The sequence below is a fragment of the Bombus fervidus genome, chromosome 8 (assembly GCF_041682495.2).
Source record: "Bombus fervidus isolate BK054 chromosome 8, iyBomFerv1, whole genome shotgun sequence".
Classification (NCBI taxonomy): Eukaryota; Metazoa; Arthropoda; class Insecta; order Hymenoptera; family Apidae; genus Bombus; species Bombus fervidus.
In genome coordinates, this window is record NC_091524.1 from 3,789,010 (window position 1) to 3,805,848 (window position 16,839).

Below are 16,839 nucleotides of genomic sequence, written 5' to 3' on the forward strand. Positions count from 1 at the left end.
GATGTTAGTGAATTATGTTAAGGATTGTAGCTTAGTTTCTTATTTTAGAATCTTACGCCAGCATAGCACGATTGGATGATTCGTAATTGTCGGAAGATTATAAAGTTCCATTTGATTTATTCTTAATTTTGTTGCATTGTTACTAGATTTCTGACTCATAAAATTTGACTAATAGCATTTTTGGTAGTATGCAAAGAGTCCTAGTGGTCTCTTTTCAAGTAAGAATTTTTAATGTACTTCTTGAATATTGGATAACTATATATATGTAGTTTATTAATCTGATCGAATCAATCGTGTCATCCAAGATGAGATAGTCTCACGACTAACTTGATCACAGAGAATGTTTGGAAATCGATTTTCGGGTCGCGTTACAAATGAAATATCACGATAAGACAGCGTTGGTCATTAGTAGGTTAAATTTGGATGGTCGATAATTCTCGTAGCGTGGAAGGAGGAAGCGACATTGTATGATTATACAAACAGATAGCAACAGTTTGAATGGGGAACAAAATCAAAAGCTGGGAATCTGAATTTCCCTAATTAAGAAGCCCCCGAGAGTTTCAATTAACCGATCCCTTTTTAATATTGCATGAGCGTTTCGCGAGGAAAACGTGACGTTTGCATACACACGCGGGCTCGAAATTTCAGCCACGTTTCTCACGAGAGCCCTCTCTCCCTTTTTCCTTTTCCTTTTTTACGCCAGTATATTTACGCGAGTTCAAGGCACTTGGAAATCGCGTCGCGCGTCGCGTCTGACCGCTGCTAAGGAGTTTCCACTGAAATTCTCGTCCCACTGGCGTCGATGGTGGTCGAGAATGTTGGGAAAGAGGACGTTACGATGGAGGAGCCGCAATTTCTTCGGTGCCCGATTGAAATCCGCGCGCGAATTTTTTTGCCAGTTCGCCGCTAGCAACGTTCGTTGTTTGTAAAGAAGTTTCTGTACTTACGGAGAATAATTCCGATCGAATCAGTGCAATACTTTTCCAAGAGATCTTTAGTTCTTTTTAAGATTCCATACGAGATTTCCATCTTCGTCGATGATTCCAAAGCCTTGCATTCGACGATTATCAGGGTTAAACGAAGTTCCTGGAATTAAACAGTTTTGATAAGGTTGCTCGTCATAGCGTTGATCAAGGTGATAGTTAATTAAAATTCGACGAAACACTTAGGCGCTCAACTATCGTTTCATTATCGTTGTTAGATAAACTCTAAACGTGTGATTGCACATGATTGCAGGTTGCAAATCGATAAAGTCTTTAGAGACGATATTACACTCTTTAAGATTATCAAAGAGTTATTAAGGCTTGCAATCTAATAATTTCATCCTTTTAACATTCGTCCGATATCTTACGAAAGCTAAAAACAGTTTTTGATCTATAAAATAAATATCACACAGAATATTCGAAAGCATCGAATGACGAAGCTAGAACACCAGCGAAGAATCTCGACGGACCGCTATTTCGTTCGCGAGCATACGTGAACTCCAAGCTTCGTTTTATATTTTAATTAATTAATTCGCTCGTTTGGTCTAGATCGTTTCACGAATATCGAGATAATTATTTATGAGTTTACAGACGAGCGAGCGCGGCGCACTTTTGGCTACGACTCACACGTAAGCCGACGCTTTTAATCGCGCGTATGTATATAAGACACGATAGCGTAATACAACAGCGTTATGCATCTTTCGCAGCGCTCTGATTAGTACACTGAAACCGCGGCCACCTTGCCGGCACGCTAATTACTTTGTATCAGCTTAAACTTCCTCGGTTTTCAGCGTAGTTACGTCTCATTGTAGCTTTTATTTGCCTTTTATGGGCCAATAAAGCATCCGAGCGCCGCCCCCGCTAACAAGTCTCGTAATTAGGAAATACATACGCTTTACACACGATTCTCTTGCTATGCTGATGGTCTAATTAAGCCAGACATCGTGATTATATTAAAAAACAAACATCGATGAGCATCGATCGAGCCGAGATCCCAGACCGTGAATCAACTGACGTGCACGCTTGAGTGTGTTGCGGTGCAATTCGCAAGTCATACGAATGTAGATGAATTTGTGAATGTAAACGACGAGATTGCAGATTGTCGAATACGTTAATCTCGTTTGGAATTTTCGAGTTAACACCTGATGAAACGTGAAAAATTAAAAAAATTCTTAATGGTGTAGTATCTGCAAGCACACGATCTTGCTATTATAAGACTGCATGTGCATAAGCACGCGATGACGGTAAATTCGATAGTTTTGTTCCTCTAATTGTCGAATTGCATGTTTGTGCATCGCATCGTTAAGGCTATAAATTCGTTTGCATTGAATCTAACGGTGATATTATGTTGGAAAGAGGCCACGCCACACTTATGTATGTTTGCATAAGCGATCCGAGATAAAGCAGCGACTAATCGAAGAAACGATTTTCGTTTAGTTTATTTATTGATATCGCATACTTTCGATTTCTAAGAAAACGTGACGTAGGTAGAATATGAAATATCATTTTAACTTCATATAAGAGGATATTTTCCTTCACAGAGAAAGAAATTATCTCCACGTATATGAAGTCATAGAAGGTTGTGTAAATGTAATTTTTGAAAGTGAAATCACGTAGCCAGGCAAAGCGAACTTCAAGGACTAGAATTAACCAAGAATATTACAATCTATGCCAGCAATTCATTTGCGATCAATTCTCCGTTGCTTCTTTGTTTCCAGATCTCCTCTCGCTTTCTTCACGCGACTGTTTCCATTTTTCCCTACCGAGATCACGAAATGTCAGAAAGCAAGAGGGACATGGCGAGAGACAATCATCAAAATCGCATTGATATCGGGGAAACCGAAGAGGACGACGAAGTGAAGATAATAGGAATCCAGAAGCGTTGCAAACGGTGCAAAGAAGTAGGTTCTAGGACTTCGCTCCGATTAGGTTATGATAGCGTCTATAAAAACACTGGGCTAAAATATTCTTTTGATCAGCGACCGGCTCGTTGTATCGTAAGATCGCTGTTCTCTATCTGCTAATTGCATAATTCATTATATAAAAAGCAACCATTTCCAAACAGGTAGACGACGCAATGTTTTTCCATTTTCTCCTCGTTTTGCCCCTCGCGCCCTTCTCCCCCACTCTGTTCCTACGTTTTTTTTCCTCGTTCTTTTTTTCTTTCGTCTCTCGTTTTACGTAATAAAGCGTCGAGTCATTAAATCGCTCATCGCGAAGCACACCTCCTTTCGCGGGAGCACCGCCATTTCTCGCGGAAGCGCTCGCGAAATTATCTAATATCCTGCATATGCAATGTCCACGAAACCGGGGAGATCGTGGCGCGCGATTACACCGAGCGAAACCGCGCGTTAGATATGAAAATTCATCAGACTTTTCCCAACCGGGTGCAAGGTGAAAATCAAGACCGAAGTGCTCGACGAGATCGAGGACTTTTCGGCGAACGACGAGTTGGATGTCGAGGTTCCGTACGAAAGTGACTCTAGGAAGAAGATACAGGAGCCACAGGATCTTATTTATACGTTCGAGAAACGTAGGAAAGAAAGAAGAAGAAGCTTGTCTTTGGTTAAAAGAGAAATTACATTGGACGAATACGTAGACTTCGAGGAATACATAGAGGCGTTGACTACAGGGAAAAGATTGATTTGCAGCGTCTGCAGGATAGAGTTTCCTGATGAAGCAGAGTTCAAGACGCACATGATAGGGCACAGTCACGGAAAATTGTTCCAGTGTGGCCTTTGTGCGAAGCAGTTTTCACGGTAAAATGCGAGTTGTTTAGAAGGCAAAATGCTCGATTCCATTTTTTGACAATTTCTTAATCCGATTTAATTGTTCAGGAACCTATTGCACATATTTCTAGAAAGGAATTTACACCAGTTATGACATCGTTATTATTACGTATCACTTTTACAAACCTAGCGTTAACTTATATTACATATAATATATATTAGGTTGTCTCAAAAGTATCTTTCTTCTACAGACTCGTCTTTCACAACGATGCATCTTTATACAAACATGAAATCTAATCTGTCGAACGTCGTGATCTTTATTTTGATGAAGAAGAATAATATAAAACGGGAAATGTTGTGCATCCATTATTTCCTTATAAAACGAAAGAAACTTTTCGGACGTCCTAATACATATAAGAATATATAGATTAATCTCAGTGAAGTTCGATATAATTAATTAAATATAATTAAATTAATCAAAGCAAAATTGGATCATATAATTGAACCCTGATAGGAAGGCTAACGAAGTTGATCAGTTGGCTTTGGTATGCTTTGCGCACTAATATGAGGTTCTAAAGGTCGATACACTATATCCACATTTCTTATTCCAAGGTCCTCGGCTCTGAAAGATCACCTCCGGCTCCACGAGACGTTCAAAGCCTTCATGTGCAGACACTGCAGCCTTCGATTTCAGGTATGCCAGTGTTTCCACGTTTTCTTTCCGTTGTCGAGTGTAAAAACGCTCGAGAACAGCATGGGGAACAAGATCGACACCAGTCTTTCTGCAAAACGTAATCAATTACCGCGAGGACTCGCTTCGAATTCCAGCAGAGGGATCAGCTGAGGACGCATCAGGCCGAGATGCACTCGAACCGCAGGCCGTTCGAGTGCGGCGTGTGCAAGAAGAAGCTGCTCCATCGGCAGTCGTTGCGCGATCACAAGCTGATGCACACCAATGTGAAGCCGTTCGAGTGTTCGATCTGCAAGAAGAGGTTCCTCCGGCCGAGTAGCCTCAGGGCACACATGATCGTTCACACCGCGGACTCGCCGTTCGAGTGCGACCTTTGTCCTGCCAAGTTTAAGAGGTCCTCCGTGTTGAAAACCCACAAGTTGACGCACACTGGTATTAGAAGGTTCGAGTGCGACATCTGCAAGCACCGGTTCCATTTAAAGGGCGCGTTGAAACACCATATATTGTCGCACTATGGTGAGAGTTTGGGAATTTCTCAGGTAGAATGAGTTTGGTAATTTCATAACGAGATTGCTTCAAGCTATTTCGATACTGATTTTGGACATGGGTTTAGTAGGAGAATGGTTTCGTAATAGAGATAATTTTTGTAGATTGTATCGTGATAGGAGTACGGCGAATTTTGTGTAGCTTGGGATATTATTATAACGGCAGAGAAATTATTTATGCGATAAGCTTCTAGATAGATGGTCTATCAGCAAGGACAATGAATCGCAAAATAATAGAAATACGTGTCGGGATAACTTATTCTAATTGGTTTACCAGATAAAGAGAAGCATCTCCTGAAATATAAGCATATGTAATTTATTCTTTGAATTCCTTAAATACGAATTCTCGTGGAACGCAAGTGTAGACAAAGTCGCTATACATTTCCAACCTTACGAGGTTAGAATTATTAAAACAACGTGACGAAGCTGATGAGCACAAGTTAGTCAGACAGAATCAATGTGAATATTCTCACAATTAAGTAAAATCGCGGAAGTAAGGTTCGTCTGATGGTGTGGCTAAAACTGCTTCTCCGCACGAAGATCGTCACGATCTTCTCTACTGCGGATTTTACACACTGGTATAAATTCGTGGCTGGTATTGAGACATAAAAATCACAAGACAAGCGTGTCAGCCGCTTACGCCCTTGTGTTACAGCGATTAACTGAGGAAGAGCTGTATTAATTAGAAAATCGGGGATTACGCGCAGACTGCGCTTTTTACACGCCTGCCAATTAAACCCTTCACGTCGCGAAAGGAGATTTGATGAAGTTTCGAGATATATGATAGACGCATATTTAAACGGCGATAACGTTTCGGTTGTAAATGTTGGAATATGATGGAGCAGAAACTGGCCGTTTCAGGAACCGACATGCACGGAGTTTTATTTATTCCATTCTTTCCTTTTTCTTTTGTTCAGTTTTTACGAGCACATAAACCGTGGTTCGTCAGTGTTGCAACTAATTTCGTTCAGGTTCCGATGTTTCATACGTTCTACTTGCTAAGGATTGTAGGGAATTAGGAAATAGGGTTGTGCTATGGAGTTTTGGAGCGAAGTTTACGATCAGAATTTGAGTGACTGGAACGACTGGAATTTGAATGAATGAAATCTATTCTTGAGATGTGTTCAACAAGAAATCGTCAATTATTTCAAAAAGTAAAGAGTTTAAAGGGTGGGAATTTTATCTCGAGTCAAATGTTCCTGGCTATGAGTAAAGACAGAATTGATTGTTAAACCAAAGAAGCCTTCAATTGAATATTCCATTTATTTTGCAGGCGTGAGGCCATACAAATGCGAGGATTGTGGCAAATGTTACCGGAGGTCCTGGGGCTTGAAAGTGCATAGATATCGTCACACGGGGGTGAAACGATTCGAGTGCGATCTCTGCAAATCGCGGTTCAGCGTGAAAACGAAATTGGCCAAGCATATTTACGGTCATATCGGTGAGAAACCGTATAAGTGCGATTATTGCGGTCGTCAGTATGGCGAACGATACCAATTGAAGGCACATAAATGTGGTAACCCACCTAAGATGAAGATCAATCGATCTTATTCAGATTCGATCACTCAAATCGTGTTCTTTCGTCCCAAATCGACGAGCAGTTCGTTCGATTTGGATACCAAGATTCGATGATTGTAATTATCGATCGTATATATTCGTATATATCGTAATTATCGAATAACGAAAGATATTCATTCTAGGTTTTATAGAAAATCGTTTGTAATATGGGAAAGATGTAAATTAGTTGAAAGATCTCGTTGCTGAGGAAGTCATTAATTACGAGACAGACTAAATTACTTATAAACAATGCAAAGAGGAACGATGTATATAGAATGTTTGTTGAATGTTCAGTTTATTAAATACACGCCGGTTCTTAAGATTATGGATTTCATTTGTTTCAGACATATCCAACTTTTGAAAGTTAAAAATTAAAACTAAGAAATTTTATAGCAACAGGAATACGCGATGGATTGAAAATGACTTAAGATACGACGAAAGTAGATAGACGTATATAATTATGCTTCTGTTTCGATAAAAGTCAACGACGATATTCGCTAGAAGCAGCTGCATGTTTTCAGTAACTGCACAAATAAAATATTTGAAATTTGTCAAAATGAAGGATAATTTTAGATTTAAAATCATTTGAAAGTAACGTATGATGGATTACGTAGTTTTAGAGGGTGCTTATGTCATTTGATATTTACGGGATACAGCGAGAATTCCTAGAAAATTAATATCCTCTATTTTAATTTTATTCAAAGTCTCCATCCTTTAAAAATGCCTATTTATTTAAAATTAAGAAATTTTATAGCAACAGGAATACGCGATGGATTGAAAATGATTCAACGTAATGATTAATAATAAGGATTAAGGATAATAATGAAAAGAATGAAAAAGTAGATTCGTAGAAACCGAATCCTATTTTCCTAGTTTAAAATTATTTCTAAAACTTATCGATCACGACGGCTCTATTGACTAGCAAAATTCTAAGCAAAACTATAACATCTCGTCGGTTTATTGCTACTGATCGGTCACGTTTAGCTGTAATGGTGGCTTGGATACACTCATGGTATTTGGATTGTGTTTGCATGCCTGTAGATCAAACTCAATAAAGAATCAGGCTTAATAAGCACTCAGCCGCGGAACAAAAGTCCGATTAATTCCAAGCTGGATCGGCTCGATTCGGATTGCCTTCGAACGCAGCCTATCTCGAAGCTAGCACGACTTTGGTTCGTCATCAAGGTGGCTCGCGTAATCATAGTGGTTGTTCATCGGTATCGTCGAGACGTGATCGAATTCGTCCGCGATGAGCACGCGGCAGTGATTCTTTAATCGAACCTACGTGGACGATCGTTCCGTTACTGTCGTCAGATGGGAACAGGTTCTGATCGCAGTCTTTGAAGATTTTATGGTGACATTTTCTTCTAATTCTATGCTGGATCGCGAGTTTAATCGTTACACTTTGATGAGTGCTATTTGTAATTGAAATTTTTCTTTATGGAATTTTAGAAGAGGTATGTTTTCTTTTGCGATCTCTTGGCAAATTTTCTAAGTTTTTATAATGTAACTTTGTGACTGAAATTTCATTGCAACGCCGATAGTACGCGATATAATTACGAATCAAAGATAATATCAGGAATCTCTTGCACAATTGAATGGATTATTATCGGTGAAATTTTACAAATTAACGGTACTAATAAATTCTCTTGCATAATAGTAACAAGATTTGTAATAAGACAACGAAATTCTAGAAGAAAGTTTTTTTTAATCAAAATTTTACTAATTGCCGCAAAATTGTAAAACCTGTTTGTGTAACAGAGTGTTACACTTTGTTACGTGTCAGTATACTAATAGCATTAATTGATATATTAATAATATTAAAGCTATATGTTCATGATCGATGAATGTTAATTTTCATCGCTCATTGATCAGAGACCTTATGATCATGCTGTCTAACAGTCTCAACGAAAAACTGGAAAATTCAGTGCGAGAAGATTAAATCGGAGTTAACACATGTAGAGATGTTGTATTTAACAAAGACCTTGTGTTCGTGAAATCCTTGTCAAGGGTGCATTATATAATTTGATCCCGATAACGCATGGGAACCGCTCGTTGGTCGGCCTCAACTGTATCTTGAGCACGTGGGCTCTGCTTGTGTCGCCGCACGTGAGAATGGTAGTTTAAGGTGCGTGGACACAGCAGGGGCTCGCATACGGTAATCCGAGAAGAACCGCCCTTTATCTGATTGCATCTGTGATTCGCGAGCCTCCCAGAGGAACCCTTTGACAATGCCGCCGAGCACGTCGCCTCCTACCTGCGTTCTTCCGTCTCTATTCGCGAATTCTCCACGTGTTTCGGCCTTTTGGACCTCGAACACGCTCCCATAATTTGCATCTAATTACCTAAAACCATGTGGCACACGGTCATGCTGCGACCACGGAAGTTACACTTACGTAAGTAGGCACCGAATCGACAAAATTATATCGTACGATAGAGCCAAAATTTCGAAATTAATTTCAAGCCTGTTTGAAGATTATTCGCATCTCACGATCCACTGTAATTGATGTCCGCGCTACTTCCCTATTTTCGAATATCTACAAGTGGAAATCTCAATTTTTTAAATATTTTTGCGCAATGTTTGCAAATTTTCGTTGTACCGTGTAACGAACTCTGTACGTAGAATAGCGACGATTACAAATTATTTCAAATTCGTAATTACAAATTTCATGAAATAAAAAGTATGTTGTCCTTATACAACGTTTCACTAGGAATATTAATAACCGCTTGGCAGTTATTTGTATGGCTTTTAAACACTGTCCACGGTTCGTGTTGCAGCCTTCTCGTAGCATTTTCGCAACGCTTCCTGCTAACTTTTCACGGTTCCATACGGTGATCTTCGGCCGCGGGATTGCGCAGATACGATAGTCGAAAGCGCATCGGGTCTGACTCACGAGGCCGGCTAGGAAGCGCTGCGATTTCCACGATCGTAAAAGAAAAGAATATCCGTGGCACGATTTTGACACATCGTTTCCTCGCGCGTCGTCATTTAAATACACGGATTTCGCGTTCATATTTCTCGTCTAATTATGCCCGCCTCGCGGAATCTTACGATCTGACAGTTCAGTCGGCGCGTACACGCGGCCTTATGCAGAGTCACGCCAACTTCTAATTATTTAGATAGCGATCGTTGAGCTTTAATTATTTCTCCAACTCCTCAACCCGCGTCTCCGTTCGTCTTGCCTCCCCCTAACCTTTTCCTTCCTTCGTTACTATGTGTGTACACATCTCCTCGTTTCATAGTTGCTCTATTCGCCGGTCTATGCTAATGAGGAGCTAGCGCAGATACCGAGCACCGATACTATTTTGCCGTAGACGGTTCCTAATTGCATACTCGCCGTGTTATTATGTGGCTGCCACGTTGAAAACGGCACAGATAATCCCGTCGACGTAATTCGGTGCCTCGTGCGTAATCGCCATGCCTTCAGTCGTCAGACGAAGCGAATATGATGAATAATATTACGGTTTCAGATGATGTTTTGTTTCGTACGTCGGTGTCGAAGATTGTCTGTTGTAAAGGTAAGTTATGGTATTTGTTAATTTTGGAGGAAACAAGAGGTGTTTGTTCATTATATTGGATATCATGAGAATTGAATCGGAATATGCTGATACGTAGACAAGAATCAAGTAGAATGGGAGAGTACTAATTGTATTTATAACATATGTCTGTTTGGTGGAACGATGTTCGTGATTCTTAACTTTTAATTATTACGTTTTAATACGTGGCAGATAAGAATAAGGATAACTAGTATTTCCATTTAGACATTGATGAAACTATGGCGACTCAAATTATCTTAAATACATTATAAAAAATTAAAATAATAATATATGTGTATATTAGATTTATTATACCGAACTAAGCTACTCTCGAACTTTGTGCGTAGACTTGCGCACTCTCCTTCGTCTAGAAATTAACGTGTTATATGTAACCACTTTCGAAAAAAACAAGACACTCAAAGGATGGCACCATTAATTTTCAATAAAACTTTCGGCGTCCTCCACTTTGGTGTTCCCATTCGTCCATATGGAAGACACAAAAAAGCAGAGGAAGAACAGTCGGTAAAAAAGAGAAAAACACGCGGAGGAATATTAAATAACGACGATGTCGATTAGTATTGACAACGGCGATTAAAGAGGCCGAATTGCCAGTCGGTAATGACCGAGCAGCTCTCGCGAGCAGTGAGCACTGTAATTTCACTGATAATATTTAAATACGGGCTTTTGATAGCTGTCTTCCGTTGGCTGGCATTAACGCTGGCCCTGAAGGGCCCCATCGAGCCCCTTCCACCTGCTTCACTCCGCCCCTGAGACCAGCAAAGGCGTACTATTTATCGACCTGGTCCCGTCATTATTTCATCGAACTCTTTCATCGCCTCTTCTGGTTAATCGACGACCCGTGAAGCCGAAATCGAGCTACAAACTCTTCGATTCCACCCTCCCTTTTCTTTCTTCTCTTTTTTTCCTTCTTTTTTTCCACTTCCCTTTCTTTCATTTTTAGACGATGATTCTATTATTACATTAGACAAATTATTCCATTATAGTATAAATTTTCTGCCACCTCGTCGTGTTTCTTTAGGGCAATTTTGAAGTTGCTGGCGATTATTAGATCACGGGTAAATGGATTTACGTCAGTGCCAATTTATTATCAGGACAGGAGACAATTTGCTGCCTTCGAGGTTTTGGTTAGTGATCTTCGAGTAATTCAATTTTCAGTTTTACCTGGGTAATGACAAAATTGCTATCCGAAGATTGAATCGCCATAGAGAAGACACACCGAGGAAAATAAAAAGGAACTTATTATAGGAAACTGTTAATTTTTCATTAAATCGAATATTCTATGCTCTATATTACTGCAAACGTACTATAGTTGTTGCAGGTATGAACGTCTTACGTCTTATTTTGCTTAAAATATACGCCGGAATTATACGCGGAGCGACCTGACGGTTGTGCCTTTAATTAGCGTGACCCCTGATCTTAATCGTTAACATCGTCTAACGTTAATGCGCATTTAATTCATAAAAGAACAAGGGGAGGAGGAGAGGGAGCGAGAGAGCGGAGAGCGCGGGTACGGCTGGTGGGGCAGATTCACGTAGCACGGGTAAACAGGTGAATTAGAAATTAATTGCAATTAAGATCAGGCAGGGGGCCTCCACGGTGTTATTATTAATTCTCGGTAATTACGACAATCCTCAGAACGCTTTGCGTCGTGCGCGCTCTCGTTTAAATCGTTATAGGTGAAAAACCGAGCTTGTTAGAAATCGTCATATACATAATTGATGGGAAAACGATTATACAAATGATTGTCGATCATCATTGACGAGAAATTTGGCGAAATTGACGACGCGTTTGGAAAATGTTTAACTTTGTAGGAAATCGGCCGAGGAGGTTGTTTAAGTAGAGAGGACATCAGACAAAATGGAGTATCAGACAAGTTTGATTAAATTTGGAAGAATTTTAATCGTTCTTAAGATTTATAAGATTTATAATATTGGCTACCTTTGAATCGATAGGTATAATTACTCTTCGGGAATTTTGCTCTTTTTATTTTTATTTTTTATTTACAATAGAAATAAAAATTTTATCACGGTGCAACTATTTAACCGGATGATACACCCGTCTACGTTTTTTTTCAGAAAGCTCACTATTGGATGTTTTCGAATAAGCTAAGTTTAGCAAGAGTAAAAGGAGGTCGATTGCTTCGATGATCCAATAGAATTTCAGGCAGTAGAATCTACCTTCTTCTTAATTGCCACTCTTCTTTGTTGCTTTAATTGAGCTGCTCGGCAGCTATATCGATCAACTTCATAAATTGAAGAGTAGAGAAGAATGACCACGTTGCTACAAGAATTATTTTCTGAAATCCACTTTGGAATTTATACTATCAATGATAATGGAACGAGATACGAAGCAACACGATACAGATTTCTTGGAGCTACTCGGCCAATGGCATCGACCCGGACACGACGTCCAAGCGGGACGCGGTTTATGCAGCAGCGCAATTATGCGCTCTCCTGGCCGGCAGAAAAAGATGACGGATGCGCGAGCGACGCACCCTTTCGCGCAGCCGGAAGATATGAATTTCAAATTCCACCACGGCGATTTTTGCTTCAGGATTTCGTCGACTTCATTTCGTATCCAATTAGATCGTGGTCGCGCCGCGAAAAACCAGGCTGTCTTCTTCCTTACTCCGTCTTTAGGACATTTTATGGGACGAGACAGGAGGGAAGTGCTTGAAATGTAGCATGTACATACATATTTAAATCGCAATGCTGTAATTTGTACGAGTCAAACGGCTTTACGTTGGTGATTATGATTAAAGTAATACGACGAAAGTAGATAGACGTATATAATTATGCTTCTGTTTCGATAAAAGTCAACGACGATATTCGCTAAAAGCAGCTGCATGTTTTCAGTAATTACAGAAATAAAATATTTCAGATTTGTCAAAATGAAGGATAATTCCAGATTTAAAATCATTTGAAAGTGACGTATGATGGATTATGTAGTTTCAGAGGGTGCTTATGTCATTTGATATTTACGGGCTACAGCGAGAATTCCTAGAAAATTAATATCCTCTATTTTGATTTTATTCAAGGTCTCCATCCTTTAAAAATATCTATTTTTAGTTATTTTTAGTCTTAGTTATTTTTTGTTAACTGCGTATTAGCTAGAACTAGTTTTAACTATCAAATTCCTAGTAATTATAATTATTAATCGATTATCCATTTATTATATTATATTTATATTACTTATTGTATTACTAATGAATTTCCCAGCCGATATAATGAATAAAACAAAATAAAATAATCCATCTTTCTTTACATAATCGTGCATTTCTTCTCGAAACTCTTCAAAAATTCCACGAAAGCTCCTGAAAAGTATCTATTCTGTGCATTTCTATGCGAGTAATTTACTTTCTCTTACATCCTCGCGTTTCACGTTTCGTCTCCAATCTCATCCACTCCAAAATTCTCCCAAATTACGATCGTCAGCAATCACAGTCGAGGAATTTCAATCTCCCTCTCGAAGCACCCAATCCAAAGTTCGCTTATCGTCCGAATCGATGCGAAAAACGATAAGATTTCGAAGACTGCGGTACAAGCAGCGTGTTCCACGGGTAACGAACGGTTTTTCTCAGCTCGGAGTCTCGAGCTATCGATCGACGATCCTAGACAGGATGCGGCTAGCCGTTGTGCTTCGTGGACGTTAACGGTTCACGGTCACGAGACAGGAAAGCTGTCGCGTGCTCCGTCACAGCGTCGACGTCGTGGTGAATGAAGCGCAGGTTTTCGTGGTCTCGTTTTGCGTCCGGCCTCGTTCTCCAGTCCGATCATGTAGCCTTCCGTCTCGACTGACAGCCTTAATATATCTGTCCGCGACGCGCTTCATCTCGAACAGTTTAGCTATATAATCCGACTTAATGTCGGCTGATTCAATTCAATGAGTCTGCCGTGAAAGCTCGAAAAAACTCGGATTGATAAGACGCCCATGGCGGCTGGTCATGGAAATGCTCTTAATTCTGGTTGATAAGGAAATCGTTTTCGTTTACCGGTACACGACCGAGGCAAGAACTCGCAGGATTCTGTCGTTCGTTTCTGCGATTTATTGACTCTATGATAATGTAAGAAAATTGTAGCTGCAGTTCAAAAACACGAGGAATCCAGAACTTATCAAGAATCGAAACAACTCGTCTCAGATACTATCAGATATTTGATACAAAAGGCGGAAGTACAATTGCGTGAAAAATAATTATTCGCAAAGTGTAGGTTATTTTAATTGATAGTGTTTCAACTTAAAAAAAAAAAAAAAAGGAAATTGTTCAACATTTGAATGACGTGGAGTTTTTCTACTGGTGCGTAGGATATTCTTGCAAAGCTGAAATCGCCCGACAAATTTTTCAGAGAAGAGGATGACCAGGTTGCTCGTTTACATATCGAGACACCTAACGCGATCGAAAGAACAAGAGGCGATCGTCTTCGGACGATTTCGACTATCGATCGTGTCTCGGTGGACGGACAGCCACGAGGAATCGTTCGTTTCGGTGGAAGAGTGTGACGCGGTGGCTGGGACAGAGGAGAGAAGCTGCTCCTTCTTGCGAGTCGGCTCTCTGGTTCGATGTAGGTAATCATGCGCCGCATTCCCCGGGTGCCGGAGAAGATTTTCGGTTTCATTGTACGCGAGGGTGGGTTAGAGAGTGGGCGATCGACGCAGCGTTAGAAGAGGACGAAAATAACCTCGGCGCATTGAGAAGGGACGAGAAAACGAGGGAGATGAAGAAGGAAAGAAAAAAAGGAGACAAATAGAGGAAGAAAGAGGGAGAAGGAGATATGAGATGGCGAGCAAAAGTAAGAGGCAGTGCAAGATGTTGGAAGAAAAAGGCGGTGGAGGAGTGTGTCGGAGGAGGAGAAGGATGAAGAAGAACAAGAGAAAGAAGAGGGAGAAAGAAAACGAGAATGGTAGCCGAAGTCCAAGCAGATCCATCGTCCGGCGAGCTCGGTGGAAGCAAACGACACAAAAACTGGCGTGCATTGTCCCCGACTGAGAGGCGAACCGAAGACTTGCGCCGCGACAGAGAAAGAGTGAGACTGCGAGAGAACTGGAGGAAGCTATGTTCACCACTGGATCCATGCATACCAACCTTCCCGGCAGCATCGACGATCCTACCGAGAAAAGAAGCGAACCGCGAGCTTCTCTGCTGTTGTGCGCGTACACGGGCTACGAGAATGGTAAGGAGGAGACGAGGAAAGAACACGGGAAGGGAACGAAAGAGGGAGAGAAAGAGGGAAAAGGCAGCGAACCGGTGCGGTGGACGGCGCGCGGGTCGATTTGATTTTTAAATGCAAACAAATCTACATCGTGGCAAAAGCGCCGCCGCCGCCGCCGCCGCGCCGCTCCGTGGTGTGCGCGAGCGCGTCTCGCTCACAGGAAACCGACGTTATTCCGCTACCGGCTGATGCTCCAGCGAAACCTCGTCACCGACGAGGACGGCCTGCCGGATATTTTTTTCAATCATCCCAGCCCGCCGCGAAGGCCCCCGCTGATCCTTATTCCCTTCCCCGTCTCTCCTCCCCTTAAGGTTCTTCTGGTTCTTCTGATCGCGAGAGATCCTCTCGTCTCTCGGAGCTGATGCCTCCTCCCACGGCAGTGCGCGCCAGGGCCGCAAACCGGAGGACCACGATTCTTAAGTGGACTGACGATTTGTCGAGCCGGTGAACTGCCGGCGCGGCCACTTTCTCGCGTTCCTTTCGAATTTTAAGGTGAATGCGAGGCGAAGAGCCGATAGCAGGTGCAGACGAGAGAATATCGTCCAGGAGTCATTAAGAAACGGAAAGTTTGGCAAGTTACTTGGGGGATGCAGTGGATTGAGAGATAAAATAGAACGTTCCGAGTGTTGTCGTAAGACTTAAGGATGTCAAAGCAGACAAGAACGATGCCGAGTATCTGGTGGAACCTGACGAAGCTTCGTGAGATTTCATATCAACCCAATGTGCCAGAATTGGAAAATGAACAGCAAAGAGTTCCGGTTCGGATAACAAAATGCAAACCCGAATTCTTTAATGTATTCTCAAACCTCCTGCGATCCTATATTCGATTACGTTCGGGAGCACAAAGGAAATCTCTATTGTGACTATTTCACGGAAATAGTTTGCAGATTTTACAAGGATCAAATCGCTTTATTTCGCAAATCTGTATCCATTTTGAAAATTATCATCGCATATGCTGTATTCCATTGTCAAACGAACACGTGTAAAAACTGGTAAATCTAAGAAATTTCTTACTCGCGCATCACTCGGGGTATGTATCAAAGTACAAGGCGCGGGTATCTAAGTTCTTTCCGGTGCGGACGAAGAAGGACGATGATGGTCAGGGCTTCTGAAAAAAGGAACAGACCGAAAAGTTCGGTGGATGCCGCGTGTTCGTTGCCTCGCAGCGACCACAGGTTCCAAGTAGGGTGTAATTGCCAGCAGTGACGGGGCCCGAGGTTGTCCCAACATTGCAGCATGCGCTTGTCAACGTTCATAAGTTATGAAACGGCGGATAAGGTCCTGTCGAGGCTCCCTCTGCGGGAGGGAACGCACGAAAAGGGTCGGCGACAAAGAGGAGTGGACTCGAGGTGGGACCCAAGAACGAAGAAGAACAACGAGAAAGAGAAACGTAGACCGGTACGGGCTTGACAGGATGCACGGAGGGGGAGAGCATAATTGCTGGTGGATTAATGAGACGGCATAATTGCACGATAATCGACGATCGTTTTATTAGGCGACCGGACCGTGGACTGGAAGTCAGTTCAGCATGGTCGCCGCGCACAGAAGACACCGGCTCCGCCATGGTCG

General features: G+C 41.5%; 2 protein-coding genes across 2 annotated transcripts in view; one reads left to right on the top strand and one right to left on the bottom strand.

Annotated features, from left to right (window-relative positions):
* Positions 1 to 947: 947 nt before the first annotated feature.
* The window catches only part of LOC139989675 (uncharacterized), a 102,871-nt gene continuing 86,979 nt past the window's right edge, over positions 948 to 16,839 (bottom strand). The window contains 1 exon segment of the mRNA XM_072008170.1: positions 948 to 1,086. The gene's annotated coding sequence lies outside the window, so the exon portion shown is untranslated.
* LOC139989674 (uncharacterized) lies at positions 2,759 to 6,787 on the top strand. Its single transcript, XM_072008168.1, has 5 exons — positions 2,759 to 2,874; positions 3,356 to 3,742; positions 4,325 to 4,406; positions 4,541 to 4,919; positions 6,222 to 6,787. The coding sequence occupies exons 1-5, from the start codon at positions 2,759 to 2,761 to the stop codon at positions 6,578 to 6,580; spliced, it is 1,323 nt and encodes a 440-aa protein (XP_071864269.1). The 3' UTR covers positions 6,581 to 6,787.

What these genes read in the sequence shown, in the direction of transcription:
- LOC139989674 (XM_072008168.1), top strand. Translation starts at nt 2,759, where the DNA reads ATGTCAGAAAGCAAGAGGGACATGGCGAGAGACAATCATCAAAATCGC. An exon ending in ATCCAGAAGCGTTGCAAACG is followed by an intron (nt 2,875 to 3,355) that starts GTGCAAAGAAGT and finishes AAAATTCATCAG; the next exon opens with ACTTTTCCCAACCGGGTGCA. An exon ending in CCATATATTGTCGCACTATG is followed by an intron (nt 4,920 to 6,221) that starts GTGAGAGTTTGG and finishes TTTATTTTGCAG; the next exon opens with GCGTGAGGCCATACAAATGC.